The sequence below is a fragment of the Diadema setosum genome, chromosome 2 (genome assembly GCF_964275005.1).
Source record: "Diadema setosum chromosome 2, eeDiaSeto1, whole genome shotgun sequence".
Lineage (NCBI taxonomy): Eukaryota > Metazoa > Echinodermata > Echinoidea > Diadematoida > Diadematidae > Diadema > Diadema setosum.
Window position 1 is genome coordinate 45,705,933 of NC_092686.1, and position 15,745 is coordinate 45,721,677.

At 38.7% G+C, this 15,745-nt stretch overlaps 1 protein-coding gene across 2 annotated transcripts; it reads right to left on the reverse strand.

The window, feature by feature from the left end:
* Positions 1-69: 69 nt before the first annotated feature.
* On the reverse strand, positions 70-15,004 carry LOC140246312 (uncharacterized). Of its 2 annotated transcripts, none has more exons than XM_072325785.1 (12): positions 14,859-15,004; positions 12,547-12,648; positions 11,861-11,954; positions 11,339-11,406; positions 10,641-10,759; positions 9,539-9,614; positions 8,210-8,625; positions 7,367-7,508; positions 4,415-4,487; positions 3,335-3,529; positions 2,582-3,205; positions 70-2,038 (listed from the first exon to the last, which is right to left on the reverse strand). In XM_072325785.1, exons 1-12 carry the CDS (start codon positions 14,961-14,963, stop codon positions 1,995-1,997), a joined length of 2,058 nt encoding a protein of 685 aa, XP_072181886.1. In that variant the 5' UTR covers positions 14,964-15,004; the 3' UTR covers positions 70-1,994. The 2 variants fall into 2 exon arrangements, with proteins under 2 accessions (XP_072181886.1, XP_072181885.1); XM_072325784.1 differs by having other exon boundaries at positions 3,335-3,532.
* Between the last annotated feature and the right edge of the window lie 741 nt (positions 15,005-15,745).

Sequence of the window (15,745 nt, forward strand, 5' to 3'; positions counted from 1 at the left end):
GTACCTCCATTTTCTCTTCTTAGTCTCGCTCTTTCTCCACTCATATCTGCACTCATACTCATGGCCCATAAATTGTAAAAGTATACATAATGTACATGTACATGTACAGATGTATATGGATTTATTCTAAACATATCTTCATATTTAGATACTGGTATGAAACATAAGTATACAAGGAATTTTAAAAAGCAGTCAGTATTATTTTATGATACTGCATGTCTTTATGTATAGCATGCTTCAATATACATGTACACCACAAATCTACATACATTTCCTTAACATGCACTTGTATTTCATGCATTTGGAAAGTGGATTTCGTAATGATCCTACACCCACATGACTTGCCACTACATTGTACACTGCAATTACAGAAGCACAAATTTACAGAAAATATCCACTGCAGGTTTAACATTCATCTATCAGAACACTTGACAGTGCACTCTCGTTATAACAAAAATGGTTACAGCAAAATTCTGGCTGCAACACTATTACCTCAATGTCTTCTATTGTTTATTTAATCAGTTATAACGAAATTTCGATATAACAAAAGAAAACTGCCGGTCCCGAGGACTTTGTTATAACAGGAGTCCATTGTATGTGTCCTGGCACCAGTGTAAGTTGCCATTTTTTTTTTTTTTTTTTTTTTAGTCAGTACGCTGTGTTTAGTAATCCACCCAAGTTTGCTCCTCCTTGCAATCTAGATTGCGTAGTTTGAAGCTTTATAAAAGTTTAAAGTGGGGAACCTGCTTGCATAGATTGTGATGCACTTGGTGTATTCATAAAAAATGCATATATTTATGTATTGTATATATTATGCAGCACTCATCTGATTCATTAAAAATATATATAATATAGCTTGTTCCCTGTATCAATTAGCTCATCACATTTTAAAGTTTACTCACCAGAAATTGCATTTGTAGCATATAAACCTTATGAAAGGGGAAGAATATTGGATGTTTGATGACGTTACCATACGTACATTGTATTAACATACATGTACTGCTAGTGTTGCGGAATATGATGCACCGTTCTTGACTGCTGGTAGCACACCACATGCAAATTGTACCCCATTCGCATGTCACTTTTGCCAGCAGGTTTGGCTCAGTAAAAAGTTTAAACAGAAGAACTTTAACAAGAAGTGCTGCCTGAATTTACTGCAAGCTGTTTGCAGGTGCAAATGCTTCTTGGATTTTAGACAAATTCCTCCCAGAAAAGTGGAACTTTCTGTCATCACTGGCTTTACATTGCAACCTTCATCACCATCTTGCCTTCAGCAATCCATCAGTCTACTCACTGAATACCAGGAATGTATTTCCATAAAAATTGGAAGTATCACATAGTTAATTTGATAGCTTTCATACATGTACTGTAAAACACGATATATTCGCGGCATGAAAATTTCGCGAATTGGAGTAGACGGCCTTTCTCACAGCATGAAATTTTTGCGACTTGCCACTGGCATCCAATGCATATTGTGTAGGCAGGAACTTTCGTGTGCATTTTAATTTCGCGAATGTTGCTGCTCGCGAAATTCGTGAAATCAAAATGCACGCGAACATTCCTCATTTTACAGTACATGCACTTGACATCTTGATACTGAGAAGGAAAGCTGGTATGCATAATGGTGAGCTTTCCAGTAATTTTGATATTTTCTGGGTTAATACCGTGCTCAAGATTTCATAAACATCTGAATCTCAATTTTTTTTTTTTTTTTTTTTTTTTTATGTTAAAAAAAAGTATCAGCCACAAGCACACTGCAAGCTATTTGGTCAAATACTTGCCTCACCAGTTACTGGCTAGACAAAATATAATTTTATTGACATTATTGACATGAAACAGGACTCTAGGGAGCAGTATGGTGGCAAAATTTTTCCTGTGCTCTTCCCATCTGATAACTTGTCATACTGTCCTGATGCTGGGGCTCCTGATAAAATAATTTAAGTTCTCAATAAAAGATGGCTATGATAATGTAATTCATCATCTCAAGGACACACCTACAAGCTGTCTGTCCGTCGCCTCTTCATGGCTGCTGAACAATCTAATGCAAAAAGACAAAACAAAAGACAGGATGCCATGTACTCTGAGTGTTGGGTGGATGGTAATGTTTAATAGAGCCTCCAGGAAAAAGATCACCTTCACAACACAAAATATTTATATTACAGTTATTTACATGAATTAGTGCAATAAAATGCATCCAACGACATAAGATACAGTACTTTATACATACCCAATCAATGTACACTTATTTTTAGCTACAGATGGCAATTGACATGAAACATGTTTGAGTATTTGAATCAATTGCTCTTTAAATAAAACATCATTTTTTATTTTTTTTTAGAATCTCTGTGTACTCTTAGTCCCAAATACTCTCTATGAGAACAATACCAATCATTGAAAATAAATGCTAAAATCATAATAGTGTAAAGTAATGTAAAATCTTTGTCCTCTGAGTTGTGGTTTGACACTGAAACACATTTGTGTCTGTCCTTGGCCACTAAAAATGATTCATATAAGCTATTGGATGGGGAGGTGAGTTCTTTGACTAATTTATCTAATCAAGGTGCCAAGATTTTGGACTCACCATCGAACTGCCTGTTTCCAGCTGACCTCGTGACTATCCGCCCACCTGCAACATTTTCTTTTCCCCTGCCACAGCCACTTCCATCTGTATTATTCCCTGCAATTTTACTCCACTGCTGTCCCTGTGGTTGATGCTGTCCCCCTTTCTGAAAAGCACCATGTCCAACCTTAGTCAAAGTCCCTTGTCCCTGTGGTGCACTTCCTGGTGTAACATTGCCATTATGTAACTGATTGCTCCCCATCTGGTTCCCTCTTGGGGCATTATGAGTCCTTGTTTGCGGAAGAGGGGCACCGCCAGATTCCCCTCTAGGTGGGACCTTTTGGTGTTGAGGGGCAACACCTGCTGCTGCTCTGGTATCACCACTCTGCTGTCTACCAACCCCACTACCTGACTGGCAGACCTGTTCCCTGGTGGACTTCTGCGGGAAGCCTGTGTGTCCTGCCTGCATCTCCATGGGGCTGCTTGACCTCATAGCATTTATTGACCCTGGTGCTGACTTCCGTGTCTGCAGTGGCGGTGGGGCACCTGATGTTGTGGGCCCAGAAGGGGCAGAGTCTGTCACTCCACCCTGGTCAGACTCTGCAGCATCGAGGAAGGACATCGAAGCCCAGAACTCCGGGTCGTCTGAAAGCATGGAGATAAGTTTTGTGAGAGTAAGTCCAAAGCTATGCAAGCTATGTACAGTGTATGTATACCGGACAAAATTTAACTCTTTTGAGGATCTCGGTTTAGGTCAAAAGAACAGATGCATACCTTCTGCAAGCAGTTGTTCATCTGAAGGGTCCATGGGAGCTTGTGGGCCTCTGTAGATAGCTGCTGAAATGGCTGTGGTTGTTGTTGAAGTGGTGGTGGTGGTAACAGGATGGGCTGATGTGGCTCCTGCTACTGATGAACCCCCAAGGATCACAGTGTCCAGAGGGGTGGAGGTGGCCAGCGGGACTGGCAAATCTACTTCAGAAGCAAACAAACAAACAGATGACAAATTATTGCACAGCAATAAGCAAAGAACACTTGCATTAACAGCACATACACCCTTTTCTGTAACTGAAGCAGGTAATAGAAATAAATATTTTGAGAGAGAGAGAGAGAGAGAGGGAGGGAGCAAGGAGAAAAGAAAGATGAATCTGGAAATAAGAAAAACAAGAAAAAGGAAGAATTGATGGTGGAGATTGATGTTTCAGCTTAGGTAAGGTACTTTCCTGAATAACTCTCGTATGTATACTTGGCGCATTCCATGCTCACCACATCACAATTGTTTTTGTGTGTGTGTGTTCGTGTAGTAGTAGTGGTAGTGGTAGTGGTAGTGGTAGTGGTAGTGGTAGTAGTAGTAGTAGTAGTAGTAGTAGTAGTAGTAGTAGTAGTAGTAGTAGTAGTAGTAGTGGTAGTAGTAGTAATAGCAGTAGTAGAAGTAGTAGAAGTAGTAGTAGTTGCAGTAGATTAATTACTTTCAAAAGATCAATTGCTTTCAAAAACACAACATTGTATCAAATTCATAATTCAAGATGTCTTAAAGCTATTTGAAGATGATTCAAAGGCGGAAATCCCCTTTCTAATGATTTTGTTTTCTTTTCTCAAAAAGAAAACATTTAGAATTCAAAATAGTATGTTTCAAAAAGAAAAAGGGAAGGTTTGCAAAAAACAAAAATGTTTCTTCATTCAGCAGCAAAGTGACTTCTAATAGAATTACAAATTACTTCACAAGGACTGCATGCTGGCTGTTAAACCCAAACTGTTATATTCTGTGGACAAACATTATATGAAAGTGAAATTAAAGCAGTTTTGAAGCAAGACATGTAACCAAGTGTTAAAGTGACTCATATACATGTACAGTACCTTCAATTTCTTCCATGAGTGCAGGATTCATATCAGATGTGACATTGGTTTTCCTACTACCAGGATTGCTTGTCTGGAGAGAAAAAAAAAACAGCATGATGAAATACATTTATCGTTTTAATCTAGAGGCTTACCTTTCATCCATCCCAACTCCTTTCTCTCTCACCCACCCCCCCCCCCTCTCGCTCTCTCTCTATCTCTGTTTTGATGGGGATGGGAAGAATTCTAGACCAAATACAATGCTCAGTGTATCCTATGCACAAGCTCAAATCTGAAATGCGCTGCCATTCTATATGCAAGCTGACATTCAAAACAAGAATAAACAACAAAAAGAGAGTGGTAAATGGTCTACAGGCAAGGGCGCCGGAAGCGGGGGGGCAACTGTAACAAATAATTAATCAATTATTTAAAGACCAAAATGAACAATAAAGGCACTTTTCTTGTCTAAAAGTTGTCAATTTCATAACTGAAAATGCAAAATGCAAAAACCCCTAACGGGGCAAAAAACATAATTCATTATTAACATACATTATAATAATATCTATAGACTAATATTTACCTATGAGTAAATTGAGTGTATAGATGGTAACCTCGCGTCCTCGAATGTGCCCCCTGAAACATACTTTTAGTACACCTTACATTTTTCCTTTCTTCTATGTTTTTGAGCAATATAAGAAAAATTTATTTTGCTCGAACAATGCGATCACGTTTTAATGGATACATTTCAGACGAATGGCAAAGTGAAAGTGGCTCGCTCGCTCTGCCCGTACATACATAGTAAAATGAACAGTTTTCATAAGTTATGATAGTCCTTCGCAGTGATGTTTGTTTTACTACTTACCTAGAAATTTTAATTAAAATGTTCTGTAAATGCGACTTTTACACTCTGTTTTTACAAAAAGACCCTACCACGATACCCCCTCCCAAATCCTCCCCCGCTCGGTCGCTTTGCTCCCTCGCCGAGGATCTCACACCGGACACAATGTACCCTCGTATTTCATAATCGTATCGTCCTTCACACTATTTTTCTTTCGCCGCGTTTAATTCCCTAGAAATTTGCTTTTAAATGCTCTATAAACGCAACTTTTGTACTCTGTTTTTACAAAAAGTCCCTACCGTGGGAGGGGGTATCCCCCCTCCTACACCCTCCCCCTGCTCAGTCGCTTCACTCCCTCGCCGAGGATCTTACACCATCACATACAAATGTACCCCATATGTATAATCATAGTCCATCGCACTAAATTGTTTTTCACTATGTGTAATTACCTAGAAATTTGCTTTTAAATGCTCTTTAAACGCGACTTTTGTACTCTGTTTTTGCGAAAAGTCCCTACCGTGGTACCCCCGCTCTGTCGCTTCGCTCCCTCGCCGAGGATTTCACACCGTCACATAATGTGCCCCGTCGAGATTTTGCCCCCTCAAAACCAAAAGTGTTCCGGCGCGCTTGTCTACAGGTAGTGCAGGTTATAGCAAAATCATCTCATCCTCAATGGCTTAATATTGCACAAAGAATAAGAAAGTTATATAATTTTTCCTATTTTCACATTTTTCACAAAACAGCTACAGTGGACTCCTATCATAACGAAGTCCTCGGGACCAGCAGTTTTCTTTTGTTATATCGAAATTTCATTATAACCGAACAAATAAACAATAAAAAACAAAGAAACAAGGAAAAGTAGAAATTACGCGGTGCGTAATATATGTCCCCGCCGGAAGTAGCATTTAGTAGCAAAATGTACAATATAGGTAAAAAGATCAAGGTCAAAGGTCAAAGAAGTCAAAGGTCAAAATTCTATGTAGAAGTTTTGAAGCCCTCACCTAGTGCCATCACATAAAGCAAACGGAATCGAAATCGGGTTAGAAATGGCGAAGGAGTAGCATTTTGTAGCCAATGTACAATATAGGTAAAAAATCAAGGTCAAAGGTCAAAGAAGTCAAAGGACAAAATTCTGTGTAGAAGTTTTGAAGCCCTCACCTAGTGCCATCACATAAAGCAAACGGAATCGAAATCGGGTTAGAAATGGCGAAGGAGTAGCATTTAATAGCAAAATGTACAATACAGGTCAAAAATCAAGGTCAGAGGTCAAAGAAGTCAAAGGTCAAAATTCTGTGTAGAAGTTTTGAAGCCCTCACCAAGTGCCATCACTTAAAGCAAACGGAATTGAAATCGGGTTACAAATGGCGAAGGAGTAGCATTTTGTAGCAAAATGTACAATTTAGGTCAAAAATCAAGGTCAAAGGTCAAAGAAGTCAAAGGTCAAAATTCTGTGTAGAAGTTTTGAAGCCCTCACCTAGTGCCATCATATAAAGCAAACGGAATCGAAATCGGGTTAGAAATGGCGAAGGAGTAGCATTTTGTAGCCAATGTACAATATAGGCAAAAAATCAAGGTCAAAGGTCAAAGAAGTCAAAGGTCAAAATTCTGTGTAGAAGTTTTGAAGCCCTCACCTAGTGCCATCATATAAAGCAAACGGAATCAAAATCGGGTTAGAAATGGCGAAGGAGTAGCATTTTGAAGCAAAATGTACAATATAGGTCAAAGGTCAAGGTCAAAGGTCACAACTGAAATTCTTTATAGAAGTTTCAAAGCTCCCATGTAGTGCTATCATATAAAGCAAACAGAATCAAAATCGGGTTAGAAATGGCGAAGGAGTAGCATTTTGAACATTTTGATCACACACGGACGCACGGACGGACACACGGACGGACACACGGACGGACACACGGACACACACACGTACGGAGCCCGTTTCATAGTCCCCTGCTCGAACTCGTTCGGCGGGGACAACAATAATTAATAGAAACATGATTACAAGACATCTCACTGCATTAACTTTGGTGACATAATTCTACACTACACAAGAGCAGAATACATAGCATTATTGTACAGTACAGCACAAAGCTGTATAAAATGTCATGATAATTTTTGATGCTAAATAGCGGGCTGCTTACTGTTTGGGCAGGCCTCTGTTGGCCCATCTGCTGTTTTCTCCTCATCTGCTCCCTGAATTCTTGCTGCTTCTGTTGCTGCCTCAGTTTCCTCAGCCGTAGTTGGTCCTCAGTGGAACATTGAGCGGAGTCTGGAGTGGACTTCCTAGTGTATTACACAATTGAAATCAAGCCATTCTGACTCATTGCGTGTTTAGGTGCAAAAGCCTACGATAGGATCTTTATAAAAATGCATTCATCTGTATTTCAATCTGTGTCTCAATCTTATTTTCACAAAATCCTTACAGCAAGCACTTACATAAGTCCTTGAAATTTCACCTGTATGTCAGGATTGGGGTGGGGGTTTTTTTTGTTGTTTTTGAGGTATTTTTATTTTTGTCAAACTCTTTGGTATTTTTATTTTTGTCAAACTCATTGGTATTCTTATTTTTGTCAAACTCCCTCTAGTCAAAATGTGTTCCTAGTTTATGGTATGAACAACTTTATGGATACTAAATCTTAATACATGTACCTTGCCAGAGGATTTTTTTCTTTGTTCTTCTTGTGAAATTACATCACTTCATTGAAAATGTAGAGTATTGATTTACACAGATTTTAATGTAACTAATTTGTAAGTGTTCAAATTCATGAAATTCTTCAGCCGGTGATCAGGAGGTCGTAGGTTCGAATCCTGCTTGAGTATGTATGCCCATGATTTTTTTATCATGGCTACTAATAAAACACTGATCAATTCAGTGCTTATTTACGTCGATGTAGGGCAATTTGTCAATCAGTTGCAATGAATAATTTGTAAGTGCTTTTATACTGGTAGTCTTGGAGTGAGCTGAACTAATAAGGTTTTCTTACTTGTCATTCATGATTACATCAGCAAGAACACACGTTGGGGAGCTATGCTGAGCAGATGTTAAGTTCTCTCTTTTGCTGTCATGCTTCGGCGTCTCCATGGCATGCTCAACCTGCATCGAAGAGGGGCTAAATGGCCGCTCAGTCCCACCCATGCCCATTTCTGTCTTGCTGTCTGTAGGTGCCCCTGTGGCAACCCCACCCTGTCCACCCACGGACAAGGGATGAGCAGTTGTTGATGTTTTGCCATGCTGTGGGGTTGCTGAACCCGGCCGGTTGACTGGTAATGGTGGGGTGAACACTCCAGCAGCTGACCTGCTACTTGCTCCAGGTTTGTTGACGGAGGCATATCGTGCCCTCACAATGTCACTATCAACATCCGATTGCTTCATGTTTACCACACAGTGTGTTGTCTCTTGCTACAACATGAACAATGGGAAGACAAAACAAGACAAAAAATCACCTTCAACATACTTTTGAATCTTTTCACATATATTGCACAAAAGTTATTATTCATTCTTGATATGCCTTTCATACTGATAAAAGATTGTCTTTCTGAAAAAGTGTGAATTCAAAGACATGCCACACACAAAGGGAGTGAGAGGTATGGCAGCCATGATGTTACAGTCACTTGATGAAGATGGCCTTATCACTCCACCCACACATTACCATATCAGTTGACTTTACCAACATTCAGATGGCTTAACTTTTGAAACAAAACTATAACTCATTGCCCACATCTTACAGAAAACCCCATTGGATTTGCTTCAGTGGTCAAAGAGAAATGAGGAATTTTGTAGAGCATGTCAGGAATCTCTTCCCTCCAAGTTCTGTCTATTGTGTTCACACACAAGAGCATCCAAGTGCTAACCTTGGAAGAATCAGACTCATGACATGCTTTACAACAATCCACACTTCTCTGTGACCGCTTAACCAAATTGAATGGGGTTTTCTGCAAAATAGAACTAAGATGTTATAAATTAAGACCCTGAAGTAGCATTTAGACAGTTTAATCGTATAAGGTGTTATCAATGCAAAAATCTGATTGTAATTTTTTGGGGGACATACAGGATTTGTCTTGTTCTGCCTGAAGTACCACAGCTTAGGTGCCTTTTGTTTCACTGCTCTCACAGTGCATTCAACCTCCAAGGTGTAAATTCTCATGTAAATTGATTTCCACAAGCCATATTATCAAATATACCACACTTAGGTCCTGATATGTCATTTCCTAGGGGATTGCAAAAGGTAATAAAATATGAAGTCAACGACTTTGGATAACATGACATTCCTGTCAGATGAATAAAACATGACTTATAAAGATAAGATGCTTACAGGTTTTGGTGCTTTGCCAATAGCCTTCAGGTAAGACTTATCATTGAGGCAGTTGCCCAGACAGTTGCCAAAGTTTCTGTATGGATCAAAGCAAATGAACAATCATCTTAAATATATAATTTCACTTTCTGATATTTTGCACATAAGGATGAACTTGATCAAATCAGTGGCAGATCCAGGAGGGGTGCACTGGACGTGTGCCCCCCCCCCCTTTATTTTTGTTAAAATAAAAGAAATAAAAAGATAAAAAAACGAAAGGGGCTCAGGCCCCCCCCCCCCTTCAAGAATTCCTGGATCCACCCCTGCAAATTATCTGTCAATGGATTGCATTTGTTTCTTTACAAGGTGTAAAAAATTAATTTCTGAATTTCCTCCACTGTAAAATATCAACCAAGATACTGTCATATGACAGACATTGGAACAAATAGTACAGCAACAATAGTCAAGAGAAAATTTAAATGAGTGTAAGTGAACAAAATCTTTATAAAGAACTGTAGGAAGTTTAATTCTCAACATATTTTTTTTTGTCCAGAAAAACCACGGAAATGAATTTGAAACATTTGTCAAATGATGGAGCAATATGACTCTGATCTACTGATTCTGAAATGACAGCAAAGTCTGTACTCGTGGCACATTCGATTCATTATTGTCATGATATCATAGCACAGGAAATGGCCATAGATAGGTATTCGAATTTGACACTTAAATAATCAAGACCAGAAATTGGAACAGGCTGTATTAGTCAGATCTTATCATGATTACATTTCTTGTAGAAAACAGTATCTTCACATGCAATCTGATTGAATGCTTTGTCTCCCCGATTTTCTGTATTGTATCTCGTACAAACTGACACGAGATGTACTGAACAACAGAGAAGTGGGCTACATGTACTAAGCGTATCAGGGCAATTCTGAGGGCACATACCCCCTGGCTAAATACTGGTTAGTGATAAGGTCAGAGTAAAGATTACGGTTAGGTTTAGTGTTAAGAGTTTGGGTCAGGACTAGGATTAGGCTCAGGATTAGGATTAGGGTTAGGGTCAGGGGAAGGGTCCGGGGAAATTGCCCAGGGGGTAATTGCCCTAGACTTGTACTAAGCTTACTTTAGCGCCCTCTTGAGTCCATCAGTTACAGCCTCTTTCCTGGCCTTCTCCAAGGCAAGTGCTTTGGATTTCATGCCCTCACTGACCCCATATCCTATGTCTTCATGGTAAACTCCATCCTAGAAACAAAAACAACAGTAATGTAATATCAATTCTTCAGTGCTCTCGACTCTGTGCACTGTTGAAAACAAACAGGAGATTACACTGTCATATAGATAAGACTTAAAAATCTCAATTACCCTCTGAAATAAGCAGTCAAAAACTTAATGCAATTAAATGGCTATATGACAGATATATTGTATATTTTCTGCTTTAAGGATTGACTACAAGGTACTTCGCCAATGTTAGGGTTCCATACAGAAAGGAGCATACTGCACAAGTGCATAAATTATCAACTCAAGGAGCTTTGCCTTAAAACCAAACCAAACAAAACAGAACTATTTTTTTTTAATGAGAGAGATATATCTTAAAGAAGTTTAAATAAAAAGCAATTACTCTCATTTGAGTGATTTCAGTATCTCTTTCATAGAATTGATCAGTCACAGAAATTTATCATTTGATATGATTTCATCTTTAAACACAAAATATGGTCTAGATACATAATGAAATTTCAAAATTCTGTTAATTTTTATAGTGTGCTTGATAATACAGAATTGAGGTGACATATAGATATGGGAAAAATCACCTGTGACTCTTACCTTTAATTCGACCCTGACGATAGCACTAACACCAACGAAAAATCTGCCTCCAATTTGGTCAACAAAATCTGATAAAATCAATCAGGAAACAATGATTGGAATGTTGAAGAAATCAGACAAAACAAAAGAGAAATATATAGAATGGAAAAACACACAAATGAATTAGGGCAACTGCAGGGCAAGCTGGATGGACATCTACTACAATGGCACTAGTTCCCTTGCAGTAGATATACATGTACAACCAATTTACAAGTTTTCAGATTAATTAGTATTTTGAATTATCTTGGTATTATATGACTGCATATGACAATAATGACTGTTTTAAAAATTGAACAAAACACACACACAAACACACACATGCACACACAATATGGATATTTCACTGGAACAGAAAGCAAAATAGTGACCACTGAAGGAGACAATCTTGACTGCACAACACTCACTTATTTGTGAAATAAATCATATCATGTTTGACAACTTTTACCAGTAAATAATCCATCACAACAGAAGCAAAAGCTGTACCTATTGTCTGATTGGTGATAGAGTGTGACCAACCATTGAAACCAAACGTCTCATTGGCAAGGTTGATCAATCTCCATCCCTCGATGTATGCAAGCTGTATATGTGGAAAAGAGTTTAAATCACACAATACATTAGCATACTTGTATTAATTCTTGGTGAGAGCTGAATGTACAAAATTATGCACAATTCAAATGCAATTCAATTGAGTAAACTTAAGGATGCTATATCATTGCAAAAAAAAAAAAATAATAAAATAAAATAAAATAAAATAAAATAAAATAAAATAAAAAATGCTTCTTTCAAGACGCAAAGTCCATACATATCTATGATCTATATAGTATCAAAAACTTTATAACTGATTCATAAATAGAGAGGGTAATGTTTTGTTTTGTTTCTGTTTTGATTTTCTTCTCTCCAGTAGCAATTTACTTTAATTTACTTAACTTTCCGCAACAATTTTTCAAATTCCAACTGGTAAGAGTATCTCTTGATCACAAACAAACACACAGCGAGAATGAAGATAAAGTGTAGCATGACTGTACTGTCTGAACAATAATGACACTATTTTCTACTGTAGTACATCTGCTTATGAGAAGAAGTGACCTCCCCCTTTCCCTGATATTTGTGCATGTCTACAGAATGATGGATTGAAATAAGAATCTGAGTCCATTTTATACGATACCCACTTTCTGTCCACCTGCACCAGCCCTCTGACTCACAAAGGCTGGGCCGAGGCGCTGTCGCAAGGCTGCTTGAATTGCCCAGTGCTCCTCCTTGGAGTATTCAGTCTGAAAATATATAATTTGAATACTCATTATAAGAACTTCAGTTAGTGTAACTATCAGTATAAGCACCCTATTTACTGCATTGCAAATATGCATCCGTACTCGATGAGTCCGTGTATGGTTGGACCTACTACTAATCGACCGCCTAATGTTTATTTGCTTGATAAGAATATTTAACACTGAAATTCACGTAAAAAACTTGACCTACGTGATTGACAAAATCCAGCTCTATCAAATGCCGTTGTTCCCTTTTCGATTCGAAGTTTCAGTGCAAAAATATCACCGACGAACTTGCGTGGCCTCGTTTCAGCTCCCCGCGGTAAATCGCGTTTTTAGGATCGACCGCTGTTTTTGCATTGACAATGCACGCAAACCGAGTTGTATTGAACACCGTGTTGTACAAAGCTTTTTAGAAGCCTTTTAGAAACTTCCATAGACATTACATTGTGCTGTCATTCCGATTCGGTGAAAATATTCATTCGAAATTTCGTCCTTGATTAAAACCATTAATGAACAGTGAATTATCGCGTTTTCCCACACCATCCTCATCTACATTCAAAGCCAATCCATTTTCATGTGCGTACTAAGTGTTCAGTGCGCGAATTATACGCGGTCCGTTTCAATAAGGGTGGTCGATATGTAGTAGGGCTACCATACATCCTTGGGCCCTCCTGCTGTAAATGTTTTCAATTCTATTCAGGTGTACCGGTACATGGTGTGTACCATCTAACAACATTCAAGGGTCATTGGTGAGGACAGAATTCAGCACTGTGACCAGTTCCTTGACTGGTCGTGGCCGAGACAGAGAAGCACTGTTCGATTTCTGAAATTGCTTTAATAAACCTACCTGGCTTAACGAACAATAGTAAACTACAGTGCCAGTGCTAAGTGGTCTGCATTATTATATGATGCAATATTTGGTACCCTGGGGTACCAAATGAAAATTCGCCATTTTGTTGAATTAATTTTTTTTTTTTTTTCAGCGCTGTACCCTGGCTTACCAAAAAATATGTCAAAATATTTTTTAGTATTATATTAGTATTATTATGCACAAAAATGTTTTCTTATTTGTGATTATGCAACAATTAATGTATGCAACTAATAATTATTTTCTGCTCTGAACCTTTTTCTTTCGCATTTCATCTCTTATTATCGACCATTCGCGCACACGTAGAAGATTATAAAGATGGCAGCCCACATGATCAAATTTTGAAGAAATACAGTTGATTTTGGGGTGAATTTTCTGGGCTTTCGGTGATTTTTTTTTTCTGAAAAATAAAAGTTACGGTAGATGATGTTTACAAAACAGTGTGGTGTTAGAAATTACTTCGAAAAACACCTATGGTGCTAGGTCATTGCTACGACTTTGCCGTATCCGAATTCGGAATCGGCGTATCTGAATTCGGATACGCATTATAAATAATGGGCATGAGATGGCGCTATACAACGCGGTTCCCCGGGTTACAACGGTACCCTGGTGTACGGCGTGCCGAATCATATACTGCCTGGACTTGTAGATCTAGAAGTCATTACATACATTAGACACAGGGCTGCCAACTCTCACTCATTGAGAGTGAGACTCACTTAGCTCATTTTGGTCCTTTCTCACTCTAAAACTTTATTTCATTTGCATGTGCATGCATTTCTATTGATCTCACTCATTTTGACTCCTAAATTATAGCATTGGCCCATGGGAGTCTCACTCTCAACTAGTTTCCAATGTTTCAACTAGTTTCAACTAGTTTCCAATGTAGACATGATGCATTTAAGTCATTCAACATCATACATTTTTTACATACATGAAGGGGGGAAATCATGTCTAAAATGTTGAGATGCCATGCCGATGATCACGATGCCCGATGATGGTATGATACCTAAATTGATAGGCTTCGCCTTTGGAAGGTTTCTTCCAAGTTGTGGGTGGGGAAAGGGAGGTGGTATATCTAATGGGAAGAGCCCCACCTCCCGGCAACGCACAGGCCACTTTGCGAATGAATATGAAAGTAAATACCCGGTAAGATGGGCAGAATAAGCCGATTTCAAGTGTTTAAATTATTCACGATTATAAAAACAAACATAAATCACTACGTGAGGGACTGTACTGAGAGTTATCGGTGATGTAACAACGTAGGCTGTACCCGGTACTCGGGGGGAGGAGGCGATCGATGATTCGTATGGTAGACAATGCGCATTACAGAGACGTTTTCACTTACTTTACCAAAGCCAAAAATGCTGGAAATCGAGAAATTTCTTTCCGTTCCTTTCGTAGCACCATTGGCCCATTGCTGGTCAGACGGCTGATTGTCCAAATTTGCCATCGCGATCACACAAAGAACTCAGGGCGAGCTCACAGCGCACAGCACTGTAGTAAATAGGGGGCTAGCGGTTAGTGCGCGCATGGGTATATGGGACTAGGAAGTTGGGGCAGGTTAGGTCACCGTCGCCGTATTTTTCAGGCGTCGCACGACGATAACGCGATACCAACCCAGTGCACAGTGCACACAGTTACCATTCAAACGTTCGCGGGCGATTTTAGTATGGCCATCGACACAGGCACTCAAAACACTCGAACGAAAAGCAATCAGTCAACCGACACAACTGCTGTAAGATAGTCGCGATTCCAGACATTTATTTTCGCTGTTGCGACGTGACATAAACTGGCTTTGCATGAACTCTGCAATACTTAGTAACTGTCACAAAAGCCATATTGCTTGAAAGTACCTGCGATGGACTTTAATATTACAACTATTAATACCAGTACACTTGTACCGGGTAATCTATATCATTTGATGAATATACCCACCAAATGATTAAATGAGAAGTGAATTGAATTGATTTGAATTTATTTGTTCAGCATTAAAAAAAAATAAAAAATCAAAGAATGACAATGATATAAACAATCATGACAAAGCACAGAGTAAAGGCGGATATATGGAATGCATAATATACGACAAGCAGAAGGGAACAGCCAAAGAGGAATTGAAAGTTTCCTTAAAATCTGGCCGAGCCCGGTAAACGATGAAAATGCATTTAATATTTAGCAGTAATCATTTTCATTTTTTTTTAAACAAAGACATGAACAAATATACAGAAAATGCGA

Bases quoted from the DNA above. Each gene is read 5' to 3' on its own strand.
- LOC140246312 (XM_072325784.1), bottom strand. From the start codon at position 14,963: ATGGCAAATTTGGACAATCAGCCGTCTGACCAGCAATGGGCCAATGGT. The intron at 8,626-9,538 runs GTAAGCATCTTA...TTCATGTTGTAG, and splicing joins TTGGCAAAGCACCAAAACCT to CAAGAGACAACACACTGTGT. The intron at 3,533-4,414 runs GTACTGTACATG...TTGCTTCTGAAG, and splicing joins ACTCATGGAAGAAATTGAAG to TAGATTTGCCAGTCCCGCTG.